This window comes from Pteropus vampyrus, unplaced genomic scaffold (genome assembly GCF_000151845.1).
Source record: "Pteropus vampyrus isolate Shadow unplaced genomic scaffold, Pvam_2.0 Scaffold81, whole genome shotgun sequence".
NCBI lineage: Eukaryota > Metazoa > Chordata > Mammalia > Chiroptera > Pteropodidae > Pteropus > Pteropus vampyrus.
Window position 1 is genome coordinate 7,704,100 of NW_011888862.1, and position 12,691 is coordinate 7,716,790.

Here is a 12,691-nt window from a genome sequence, read left to right on the forward strand (position 1 = left end):
GTTTATTATTCTGCATCAAAGTCAACAGTCCTAATGGCTTTAAATGGCCTTAGATATTTCCCAAGGACTAGGCCAGTTCCTGCAGACAGATCATAACCTAGAGCTATACACGTAAGTATCAACGATATTGTCCCTAGTACCATTTATGTCACTGAAATGTGTCTTTTTGTGTGTGTGGTTAATGTCGCATCAATCAAGGAGAGTGATATATAAAATAAAGACAATAAAAAATCTGTAATTTTTTATTTACAGATTTTTTACATTGTGGTATAGGGTTGGTCTAGATAAGACAGAGAGAAGAGAAGAGAAAAGAGAATAAGAGAAGTACTCACGTTGTTCCCATGCAGATATTTTTGCTTTCTGTCCAGTGGTTCCAAGATACCTGTCACATCCCCTCTCCTAGCACTGGAAACCTTCCGTCTTAGGTACTCTGGGCCCCTGATGCCTTTTGCTCATTAACTCATGCTGAAGAGCACTAGTTCTGAATCCCATCAATACCAATTTGCCTTAAGATTCCAAGGTCCACATAGTTACAATGTTCCATTTCTCTTTAATTAGTAATAGCAAACCCCGAAATACTAAATTGGCCAAATGTTCTAAAGGGAAGGCAAAAGTTAAGCATCTTTAAATTGGATAATGACAGCTTCTTACCAATTTCCTATTGACTGTCTAGTGAAATATGACTATCCAACCTCAAAACTTACAACAAAACTGAAAGAAATATACTATTATTGAAGAACTGCCCTGAAGACTTCCAGGTTTGAGAATAATTAATTGGATCAAAATCATGGAGACAACTTATGAAGGAGACACGCATGGTAATGAAGAAAAGGAAGAAGTCATGTTTCTACTTCTTTCCATAAAAAAAAAATAATAATAATAATTAATTAACTTTGTTAACTTCCCAGCAGCCATTCCCCATCTCCTTCCCAGTTCACAGAATCCTAATGTGTTCAGTCATTATAGTGAGGAATAGGGAACCCTGCCACAGCCCTAGGGATGAGTAAAATATGTCTAGGCAAATAATATTAATCTTACTCCTCTTTGTGATTGGTTTAAGGGTGAACATGTAATCTATTCCCAGCCAATGAGATGTGAGAGGAAATCTGCTGGCAGGGGAGAAGCTGTTAGATTTTGTTCCCTGATTTATAAAAGAGAGAAGAGGAAAATAGTTGCCCCCACCTTTCTGCTTTTAATAGTTTCATCTTTATTGGAAGACAGCATAATATTTGGCCCTGTTGCAGTCGTATTTCAATCCTGAGAGCGAAGCCAAGAAAATCACAGAGGAGGTGACCCTGAACCCTGACACTGTTGAGATGTCTGTCAAATTAACCAACTTCAGATGCCTCTGGATCTCTTATTACCTGACTTAATAAAACTCTATTGCTTACCACCACTTTGTGGCTAGGTGGGTATTTATCACTCAAAGCAGAAGGTATCCTGAGATGAAGGAATTCGGTAGAACAAAGAGGACACTTCCAATTATCTCCTCTGAAACACTTGCCTCTAATCCGATTCCCCCCACCAAAAGACTCTTCCTATGCATCTTTGTCATTCCCTCCCACCCCACCCCCAACTTTTCCTTTGCTACCTCAGGACCTGGTCTGCAGGAGGGAGTCAACAAATGACTGTGGAATTGAATTGCAACCAACATAATGAGAAAACATTTACAAGAAAGTATTGGCGTGCCTTTAAAATGTTTCGCAGGGCCATTTGGTTTTATGCCCACGATTTCCCTATAAGCTAAGGAGGGCCAGTGATCCCCTGTCAAAAAAACACAGTTTTAATGACATATAATTTATAAACCATAAAATTCACCCATTTTAATTATACAGTTTGAAGAGTTTTAATAAATTTATACAGTTCTATAAGCCAGTTTTAGAACACTGTGAGGCATTAGACACAGAATTATCTAGAAAGAACCAATTTTAGATATAGGAGGAGATACTGGTACCAATGGCTACTGTCAACCACCATATTCCATGAAGCAGATTCCTGCATATCTTGTCCCTCTTTGCATCCCCAGAACCTGACACAGCTCGCACTTGATGTTTCCTGATACCCTAGTGACACCAATAAAGTGGAGGAAAATTTGAGGAACGGCAAAGTAGGAGGAGAGAATTTTGGGCCAAGAGTCAAGACAATCAAGACTGGGTCTGATCCCAGCTGGTCTGTCCTGAGGCAATCACGTAGTAGCTCTGTACCTCAGTGTCCTCAGGTGAAAAATGAGAGACCAGCCAAGGAGGGGTAAGAGGAGGGTTTGGTTAAATTCAGCAGAACACTTTCAGGAAATTTAAACTTATTGCAAAATTCCAATATAAAACAACTAAAAACAGAGTTGCTCTTTAATTAGACAGTGGGGCTGACCCATCTCCCACCCAGTTCCCCAAAAACATCTCAATGAAACTCTGGAGGTTCCAAGGAGCATACTAGGCTAGACCTAAGTCATTGTCAGCTCTGATACTGCATAGCTATAGTCAAAGGCACTATAAGTTGCTTCTGACCAAATATGGCAACCATTAGCCTCACATTTTCAGTTATTACGATATATTTGAAAATAAGGGTTTGTTTTTACTTCTGGGACATTTGGGCACTATTTCAGCAGTATTGGAAAATAGAAGCATTATGTTGGTTTGGATGTACCAATGGTTTTAAGATACTCAAAAATAAACATATATAAAAAATATATAAACTCTGAGACCATGATTTTAATATTATAGTATATGGAACAAAGATATTCCCTACTTTAATTCAAACATTTATTGAGTCACCACCATGAAAATGATATTGTCAGTTCTTGGGGCTGTGAGACTCGAGTCAGTCCAACCACCCCCTCCCACCCTTACATGGTAGTGACAACCTAATGCCTGGAGAAAGAAAGGGGGAAAGAATGACAGAAGAAAAGACGAACATGAATAAACATAAACTCACTATGATGTGATATTATTACAGTGTTTCAGAGAAAGGCAAGATTACATTCAGGAGAGAGTTCACAAAAGAGGAGGCATTTGATGCATCTTGAAAGAAGAGTAAAATTCCAAATCCTTTATGACATGGGAAGATGATAAATTTTAAATGAGTAGCAGACAGAGATGGAGAGGAAGGGAATGAAATTAACTTTTGGAGGTAGGCATTTTCCATCTATTCATCAGTTAGATGGATTTAATTAGTCCAAGATAAAATAGGGATGAATACACACATGCACATAAAGAAATAAAGGCACGATTTATCTAGTGATTGAGATATTTTGTCTCTATTTTTCTTTTGAAAGATTTAAAAAATACTAATGAATTAGCATAAAACTTAATCCCTAAGTCAATTCTCAAGTTTTTTTGCTTTGGAGTCCTTTAAGAATCTGATAAAAAGCAATCACTCTCTCTTTACAAAAAAAAAAAAGAAAAAAAAAAACATAGACACATTCAAAGGTACAGAGAAAACATGTACAATATGAGAAAGTTCAAGGATCCTGAAACCTTTGCCTAGTTCCAGATCTAGCTCCCCTGTACTGATTAGTAACTGGTGTTCCAACATTAAGTAACTTTTTCTATTAAAACCACCAAGAAGCCCAGTCACGATTCACTCCCCCTTCAAAAAAACACATTTCAATCTCTAAACTTCTAGAAATTTACGAGATTAAAAACAAACTTTTTAAGGAATTGAACTCATGTGCCCACATCCCATGACTCCCTTCAGCTGGTTTTATAATCTATTCATATAAAAAACAAATAAACCAGCTTTAAAAAATATAGCTTAAAAAAGGGAAAACAAACAGAATAAACATCAGCAAGCAGAACACACACACACACACACACACACACACACACGAGGAAATAACATTAAATCCAGGATGATTCTCTAGGCTTAATCTTAGGACACGGTGATCAAAACCCATGTGTCACAGAGTCTGGTAGGAAGCCTTCCAGAACTTTTAGCAGGGGTGGAAAGTACCAGGTCATGTCTAGAACTCTTTTTCCTTTGGGATACCAGAACTAACTGTCAAGCTCAATGACGTCTACTTTCACCAGCATCAAAATCTGAGATTCTTCCAGTAAACTGACAAATATTATGAGACATTACTGATTCACAAGCCCTTATCTATAAGTCTTGGGGACAGAATTTTCCAGATTTCACAAAGAAAATATTTGGCACATACCATATAATATATAACCACCTCAGCTGGGGTCTGGGGCTGTGCCCAACTATCAAATACATTAAAATTCTGCCGCAAATGGATAATTCATAAACCTAAGTGAAATAAATAAAGACTATACACAGATGCATGTTGGTCCAGGGCAAGTTTTATCACCCAAGTGATAAAACCTTTTAGTTTTCTGGCTTTTTGTGTTTTGGAATTGCAACAAGGGTACAAACTTCTATCATGTTCTAGAGAAGAAACTAAGTTAAACTAATATCTGGTTCTCAAGGAACTTATAATCAAGAAGAGATAAGGTATGTATACACAGCGACCTTGACAAGGCAACAGTAAAGAAAGGACGGGAGCAACATGTTCAGATTAAAGCATCAGAGTATCAAAAAGAGGACATTATTTCCCAAAGTAGAGATTAAGGGCCCCTTCTTGGAACAACAAAGTAGCACTGGGCTCTGTAAAGATGTTCTAAAACTTTAACTAGAGGAGTAGGGGTAGGGGTTCCCAACCAACCCTGATGACAAGAATGATGTTCCTTCTATGCTGTCCCAGACCCCTTCCCTGGGGATCCCAATCAACAGGTCTGAGGTAGGAGCAAGAATCCACAAGCACCCCGGTGATTCTCCTCGACATGGAAGCTTGAGACTACTGAGTGGGTATCAGCACCAGGCGGAGGACTTGTAAAAGCAGAATCCCCAAGGTTTCTGATTCCACAGGGCTAGGGCAGAGCCTGGGGATTTATATCTCTGAGCAAGTTCCCGCAAAGGGAGTTAGCTTTCTTTCTCTAAGAGGACTGTATTCAAATCCAGGTCTTCAGCATGGGCAGGCTGGGAACTCTTGCAGTAAAACCCCCATTCTGAATCCAGACAGCAAGGTCTGTATTGGTGACACTGGATGAAAAGTGCCTCCTAGGGAGAGGGGGGACCCCTGAGACACCGAGCCTGGAGGCTTTAGTACACATCGGGTGTCAGAGGCACTAAAGCACTGGGTAGGAAACACATTTCAGACTGGACATGCCCAAATTCCCAGGCCCAAGAATGAGTGAGCTTTGGGGAAGATATGTAGGCAAAAACACCTGTCCTGGAAAAAGAGGATAAAAATGCTCCCAGGTAAGGCTGGGGGGAAAACTGACATAAGGGAGCTGACCCTTTCGTCTCCTATGTAAACATATGGTGAGAAAGCAAAAAAATTGCTCAGACTGAGAAAATAAAAATCTGCCCAGCTATTCGTTGGGCTAGGGTAACAAACACAGATCCAGCCAGCTGCACAGTGAATGGGAAATAGTATTTCTCCCGAGTACGTGCTGCAGCTGGAAAGGGTCCTAACGACCCCTTCTCTGAGTGACTACTGCTTCCTTATTCCCTGAGAAAGTTTGTCCTCTAAAACCACACTATCAGAAACTTTGCTTTTTTATATCATATCAGCTAGAACAAAACGTTCAAATGTTCTATCCTTGGCCGAAAGAACTGCTACTTTGACACAGAAAAGCAACAAATACTGCTTAGCTTAAATTTTACTGCATTCCCCCTCCCTTCCAAATTTGTAACTATTCTTTTTTTCTTTTGTGTGGTGTGATACTCCACAGGTCCTCCTGTGCGATGTCCTTGGTGCAATGAGCCAATAAACCTGACCTTTTCGGACAGGCCTGGTTTGTCCTGGTGCCCTCAGGCTGATTGGGCTAAAGCAGGGCTGGAAGAATAAAGGATCTGTGAAGTCCCTCTGGCAACCACTGCTAACCCCTCAGAAACCCCAAGAAAGTTCAAAGGTTTTATGTGAATAAATATGTCCTTTCCTCATGGTGACTGTGAACTTAAGGGACCCACAGTTACTATATCACTTTTTAAAAGATAGTCCAATATAGAGCCTGGTAAACTGTAAATCATTTATAATTTTCCATCTGATCAACCACCATTTGTTATGTGCCCACTGAGTCCATGGTACTCTTCTGGGCTGTAAGGTGGAGATATCGAGTAGGAGACACAGTCCCCACCTTGAGGGACCAATGATAGCAACAAGGTACCATGTGTCACCATCATAGGGGACAATTCCTAAGAAGAAAGTCAATGAACAAAGTGATCAGAAAGGTGATGCAAGTATCCGGTGATGAAGTGAGGGGAGGTTTGGCAGGAAGGTTAAGCCTTTGCCCCACAGTCATTATTTATTCCAAAGCCTGATCTGCCTTTGTACAAATTCTGTCAAGGACTATTTTCTTCCTAACCCAGCTGCCTAACTGGTTTTCTGAATCCCTAAGACTGAACTGTTTGTTCACAAAGGTACTAAATAGTCTTTTTTTTTTCTGGGCTATTTTTTTTTTTTTTAGCCCACAGAGGCCACAAATCTGCATCACTTGTAGTAAGGAAGAGGGAAGCTCCAGATGTGGTAAGCTGGAGGAACCTCAGGGCATTCATTTATGAATATTTAGACATTTTTCCTCTTGTTATGAAAATTGTGGCAATCTGTTCCCCAGCATGTGTTTCAGATAAATTTCAATATCATAAAAGCTTTATTGGGGAAGGAGAGATGATGTTAGCTGTTCTAATAAATCCTGATAGCTGAGCTTCACTTTCACTCAGAAAATGCCAATTCACATGAACATTTTTTGAATCATCATAACTCTTAAGCTTGATATGAGTTTGTAGTTTAGCATGCTAAGAAGACAGCTAGCTGTGCAGGAGGGACCTTCTCTCCCCTGCACTGCTGGGCAATTTTTGACATAGGTTTGTCTTCAAACCAGAAGGCAGGAGAATGTATCGCTCCCAAGCTCAGGGTCATTTCTAGTAGTTGGTCAGCACCCTGTGTCCTTCCACCTGAATATGGATATTGCATCAAAATCTGGAAGCAGCAAAATTTTCTAAATGGAGAACACTTGTTGGTGGAATAGGGTGCTTCATGGAAATAACAGAAGAACAATTACCCCAGAACTTCCTCTTTATAATGAAAGCCAGAGAGTATGTGAGGGGTGAGATTAAATTGCAGAAATTCTTGCTCTGGGTCCATGACAAATGTCTGCCAGTAAACATCCCCCAAGGCTTCACTGACAGTGATAATTCTCCTACCTGACTTACTACTACTCACATGCATATTTACACCTGTTGTAAATTTGCCCAATGGCATCCATCATCTGTTTCTACCAAATTATTCACAGCTTCCTTTTGTCTCTCCCATCCAGCTGCTCAATTTTTTAAATGCAAAAACCTTTCCTTCTGAATCTTAAACTTTTGGAATTGAATCAGAGGATGAGGATGCTGGGAGAAATCTCAGGGGTTCGTTCTCTCTAGTACAATCCTCTGACTTTACAAAAAATACAGACAATGAGATAAAATGATGTGCCAAAGGTCATATACCTAGCTGATAACACAGCTGGTCCTAAAATCTGAGCTTTCTGACTTTGGGGCAAAGCACCCAGTCTTTGTAAAAACACTCTTCATTAACAACACTCCCCCTCCCCCACCATGATGCTTCCAAAGAGTAATAACATTGTCCATAAACTTGTTAATAGCCATGGCTACAGAATGAGCATTTGAACAGAAGGAAGGATGGGCTATTGTTCAACAAGAGAAATATTTCCAGAAATAGTTTAACTATCAATTCTTGAAAAACAAATTTTTTTTTCCAGGACTCTTAAAGAATCTTAAAGATTTTAGTGCCTAAAGGTAGGTTTAGCATCATAAGCCTATAACCTGCATGAATAAATGCAGGGCCAGTTTCTCCTTAGGGACATTTGTAGACTCAGAACAGTGGTCCTCAAAGTGTGGGCCCTAGACCAGGAGGCGGTACCATCTGGGGATTTTAGAAAAGCAAATTTTCAGGCCACCCCAGATCTACTGACTCAGAAGTTCTGGAGGTGGGGCCCAGCAATCTGGGGAATGGGGCTCCAATCTCCAGGTGATTCTGGGGCACACTTAAGTTTGAGAACCATTGCATCAGAACACTATACTATTATCTGGAGTCTGACTGTACCATTAACATGGAAGGCGTGTAAGTTCATTTGAATCTTAAACATTAAGACAGGGCTCTAGCATCTGTATTCATATTATCCATAAATTTATCTAAACCACCATTTTTGGCTTAGCAAGTCCCATGAATTCACTTTCTTATGTCTAAGGCAGTATTCCTTATTTGCTCTCAACACTACGTGTTTTGCGCTGCAAAAGGAGTTCCTGGTATATTATTCTACAATTAAAATAATAAATCTATGCTTGCTTTTACATTAATCATAATTATACACATATGACATATCTTCACTCAGTCTTTGGCTTTCCAAACTAGATTAGTAGTCTGTCCACATTATCCTCCTAAGGAAACTTGAGGCTAAAAAAAAAAAAAATCCCTAAAAGGAATCGAAATACTTGTTTCTGAAAAAACACACACTAGAATGCATTCAGAACACCATCGTTATGGGAGGAATGACTAAAGGAAATGGAGAGTTGTCCAATTTAGCAACTACGAATACAGGATACCCAGTTACTTTTGAATTTTAGATAATAAATATTGTGTGGGACATACTTATAACCCGAAAATTATTATTCTGTTTATCTAAAATTCAAATGTAACTGGGTACCCTGTATTTTATCTGGCAACTCCAGAATTGAGAATACCGACCTTTGGGAAGGTTTTGGGGAGACAACTGTCCTCAAATACTTAAAGGACTGTTGAGAAAAAAATGGCCCAATATCAGTATAGAGCCAGAGACTAGAACCCATGGAGGAAAATTATAGATAGAGCATGTCTGGCTCAATAGAAGAAAGACATTTGTATCTAGAGGGATTCAAGCAGAGATGTGCCGAGGATGTTGGTAAGAAGTCAAGGTTTGGAAGTGCTGACTAAGTGATTAGGCTCAAAGATAAGGCCTCTCTGACTTGAAGGTCTGTGAATCCCTAAATGGCTCAAGTCACCATTCTCTAGAATCTCTCTGCTGCCTGAACTGTGCAAAGTGCTCTCTGGGTAGATGTGGATAAGCCCTGGCTCTGCACATAGGCGAGATACACCAGGCAGGAAAGATCCACGTTTCATAAAGGGGATCCCCACCCCCTCCCAAGGACCCAATGAAACCCATTTGTGTGCATTTTTTCTAACGTATTTTAAAAAGTCATTAAGATTACGTGAGAATTTTTCGAAAGCATTTCAAATACTGGAAAACTCTTAACTACTTTCAAATGTAAAATGGATAAATAAGGAAACTCACTCTTTGTTCTGCTGTCCATTTCTGTTTTTGAAGAGTCCGGAGTTGCTGTAGTGGGGGTTAACTTCTTTCCAATAGTCTGAGGAAGAAAAAAAGAAGATTTTACTTACCAAGATGATTCTCTCCACTAAGCAAAGGAATAAAATCAAGACCATAAGAACAAAATGTTCACAACTGGTTCTAAAAACCGAACACTTAACTTTTTGTACCGCTCTGTATACTGGCTACTCTTCTCTGATGGGTCTGAACCTCAAAAGAGAACACTTAACTTTTTGTACTGCTCTATATACTGGCTACTCTTCTCTGATAGGTCTGAATCTCAATGACGAATAAGTGAGAAAACCAGGCAAAAAGGACTTTATCCTTGGGGACATTCAGTACCTTTTGTTTCCATTCTTCTTTGATATTCTTATTAAAAGGTTACTTTTAGCAGAGAAAATAAATACATTTTCCCTCATTTTATGATAAGTTGACTCAATCTGTGGAGGAACAGCACCCTGCCCAGAGGAGGTACTCAACGTGTCTATGGAGGAGAAGAATGGTAGTAAGAAGGGAGGAATAAAAAGACAGAAAGAAGGATGAAATTAAGGAATGGAGGGCCAGAAGGACAGATGAATGGATGGGCATGTGGAAGGACAGGCAGAAGCCAGAGTGTTCAGGGCAACTGTGCCTTACTGTGTCTCCTTCTAGCCACCTGAAATTCAACCTGCCCTGCAGGGTGTGAGTAAACATGCTCATGTCCCCTAGAACAGGTCTACCTGTCCCAAAGGTAGAAACAAAGAGGGCAGTAGCTCCTTTCCCATTGGCCTTTCAACCCTCCAGGGCTTTGAGAAAGGCCAATGCTGCAGACCCTAGGTGTCTATTCACAAGTCGTTTTTTTAAAAACAAAACCAAACATTATGAGTTGTATTCAGTTCATTTTCTTTCCTCCATTCACAGCTAATTCTATATCACTCATCACTTAGGAACCATCCATAGAAAAGACTGGATATTGTCTCTGACTAAAGATGTTCCCCAAAGCGTAGGCAACTCAGGGGCTCGGAGAAACAAAATCAAAAAACAAGACGACGGACAAAAACTATGGTTCCAAAGGTGAGGTCTGTTCTCACTCTCCTTTGCCACCATATTTGTGCGATCATGATTAATGCCCGAGGAAAATGCCTATTGATATCAGGGAAACAGCTGTCAAAACCAAGTAGCTGGGTGAATCAACCTCTCCGACAATGAAGGGTTTCCCCAGTGAGAGTTCCGGCCATTGGGAAAACCAAATATATCTGCCCCTTGGACACATAAAGAGGAATGAACTGCATAATTCAAAAACTGGCACGGTGGAATGTTTCTTCAAATAAAACTGATTCACCATAGTTTTTAATTTGAAAAATGTCTTCATGCTTCAAATGTTGAAACTAACATTAAATATGAATAAATCACAGAAAGAGGATAAGATAAATCAAACCCTCAGCCCTTCATGAATTTTTAAAAACATTTGTGACAGAAAGCCTTTACATTTTACACGGTGACATTTTTATTTAGTGCTGCAGGGCTTTCTATATTAGATAAAAAATGAAACCCAAAATATTATGCCACCCCTCAAGTGCTGCTAAGTACTCAAACTAATAACATTTTGTGATTCCAAGGAAACATCAAGGAGAAAAAAAGCTTGATGCCATTCGGCCATAAGGTTAAATCTGATGAAAAACTGTTCTTAGAATTATCTTGAAAAATCAGGAACTGACAATAACAGTAGATGCTTTCACAGTGTCATTCGCATTCCTGTTCACAGTTCCAACAGCATCTTCGGCAATCTCTTTGGTTTTTTTTTTCCTCCCTTTGGGGGACCAGAGTAAAGCATCACTATTATAAAAGCATTAACGAAAAGAAAAGAAAAACATTAACACTTCAGTTATTACTAAGAGTGGAATGAGGAAATTAGGAAAAGACAATAGTGAACACTTACGTCCAATCCTGACTTTCCTGAAAAAAAAAAAAAAAGACAGCCAATGGTTTGAGCTTTAAAATAGATGCCTTCCTGTAGAGAAACCTTTGCAGGTTGTATTTCATACAACTCCCCCTTATTTGGTGTCAAGAGGAAGTGCTGCCCCTCATCTCTAATGTCCTGATTTACCAGTCCGTCCAAGCTCACAGACATAAAGAAAGGTCTCCAATTCAATACACTTACTTCTGAAGCTAAAATAAATGAATGGGACTAATCAAACTAAAAAGCTTCTGCTCAGCAAAAGAAACGTCAACAAGGTAAAGAGACAACCATCCGAATGGGAAAATATATTTGCACGGAACATCTCTGATAAGGGTCTAATATCCAAAATATACAAAGAACTCATATGACTCAATAACAACAACAAAAACCAAATGATCCAATCAAAAAATGGGCAGAGGACCTGAACAGACACTTCTCCCTAGAGGACATACAAATGGCCAAAAATATATTAAAAAATGCTCAATATCGCTAGCTATTAGGGAAATGCAAGTCAAAACCACAATGAGGTACCACCTCACACCTTTTAGAATAGCTATAATCAACAGCACAAATAATAACAAATGCTGGAGAGGATGCGGAGAAAAAGGAACCCTCATACACTGCTGGTGGGACTGCAAATTGGTACAGCCACTATGGAAAACAGTACAGAGGTTCCTCAGAAAATTGAGAATTGATCTACCATATGATCCAGCAAACCCTCTACTGAGTATTTAACCCAAAGACTTGAAAACTCATATCCGAAAAGATATTTGCACACCGATGTTCACAGCAGTATTATTCACACTGGCCAGGACATGGAAGCAACCGAAGTGTCCTATGATAGATGACTGGCTAAAGAAGCCGTGGTACATATATACAATGGAATATTACTCAGCCATAAGAAGAGGTGAAATACTGCCATTTGCAACAACATGGATGGACCTCGAGATAATGATGCTAAGCGAAATAAGCCAGACAGAAAAAGTTGCAAATCACATGATATCACTTATATGTGGGATATAAACCTAAAAACAACAAATGAACAGGACAGAGACTCATGGACATGGACTATAGACTAGTGGTTACCAGAGGGTAAGGGGTGGGGGAGGAGGGGGGTGGTAGACAGGGTAAAGGGGGTCAAATATAGGTGGGTAGCAGGAGGGTAAAGTAGGTTAAGGGGATCAAATATATGGTAGCTGAAGGCAACTGGACTTTGGGTGGTAATCACACAATAGAATATACAGATGTCAAATGATAATGTACACCTGAAAATTACATAATAGAATTAACCAATGTTACTCCAATAAACTTAATACAAAAAAAATTAAAATAAATAAATAAATACACTTACTTCTGTACAGAAAGACACAAGAAAGCAAAGCTA

The 12,691-nt window shown here is 39.4% G+C and overlaps 1 protein-coding gene across 5 annotated transcripts in view; it reads right to left on the bottom strand.

Annotated features, from left to right (window-relative positions):
* Positions 1-12,691, bottom strand: part of SH3KBP1 (SH3 domain containing kinase binding protein 1) — a 267,401-nt gene that overhangs the window by 86,795 nt on the left and 167,915 nt on the right. For all 5 annotated transcript variants that reach the window (XM_011363025.2, XM_023532336.1, XM_023532335.1 and 2 more), the window contains one exon: positions 9,333-9,408. In XM_011363025.2, coding sequence (XP_011361327.1) covers positions 9,333-9,408 — 76 coding nt within the window. The remainder of the gene's footprint in view (positions 1-9,332; positions 9,409-12,691) is intronic.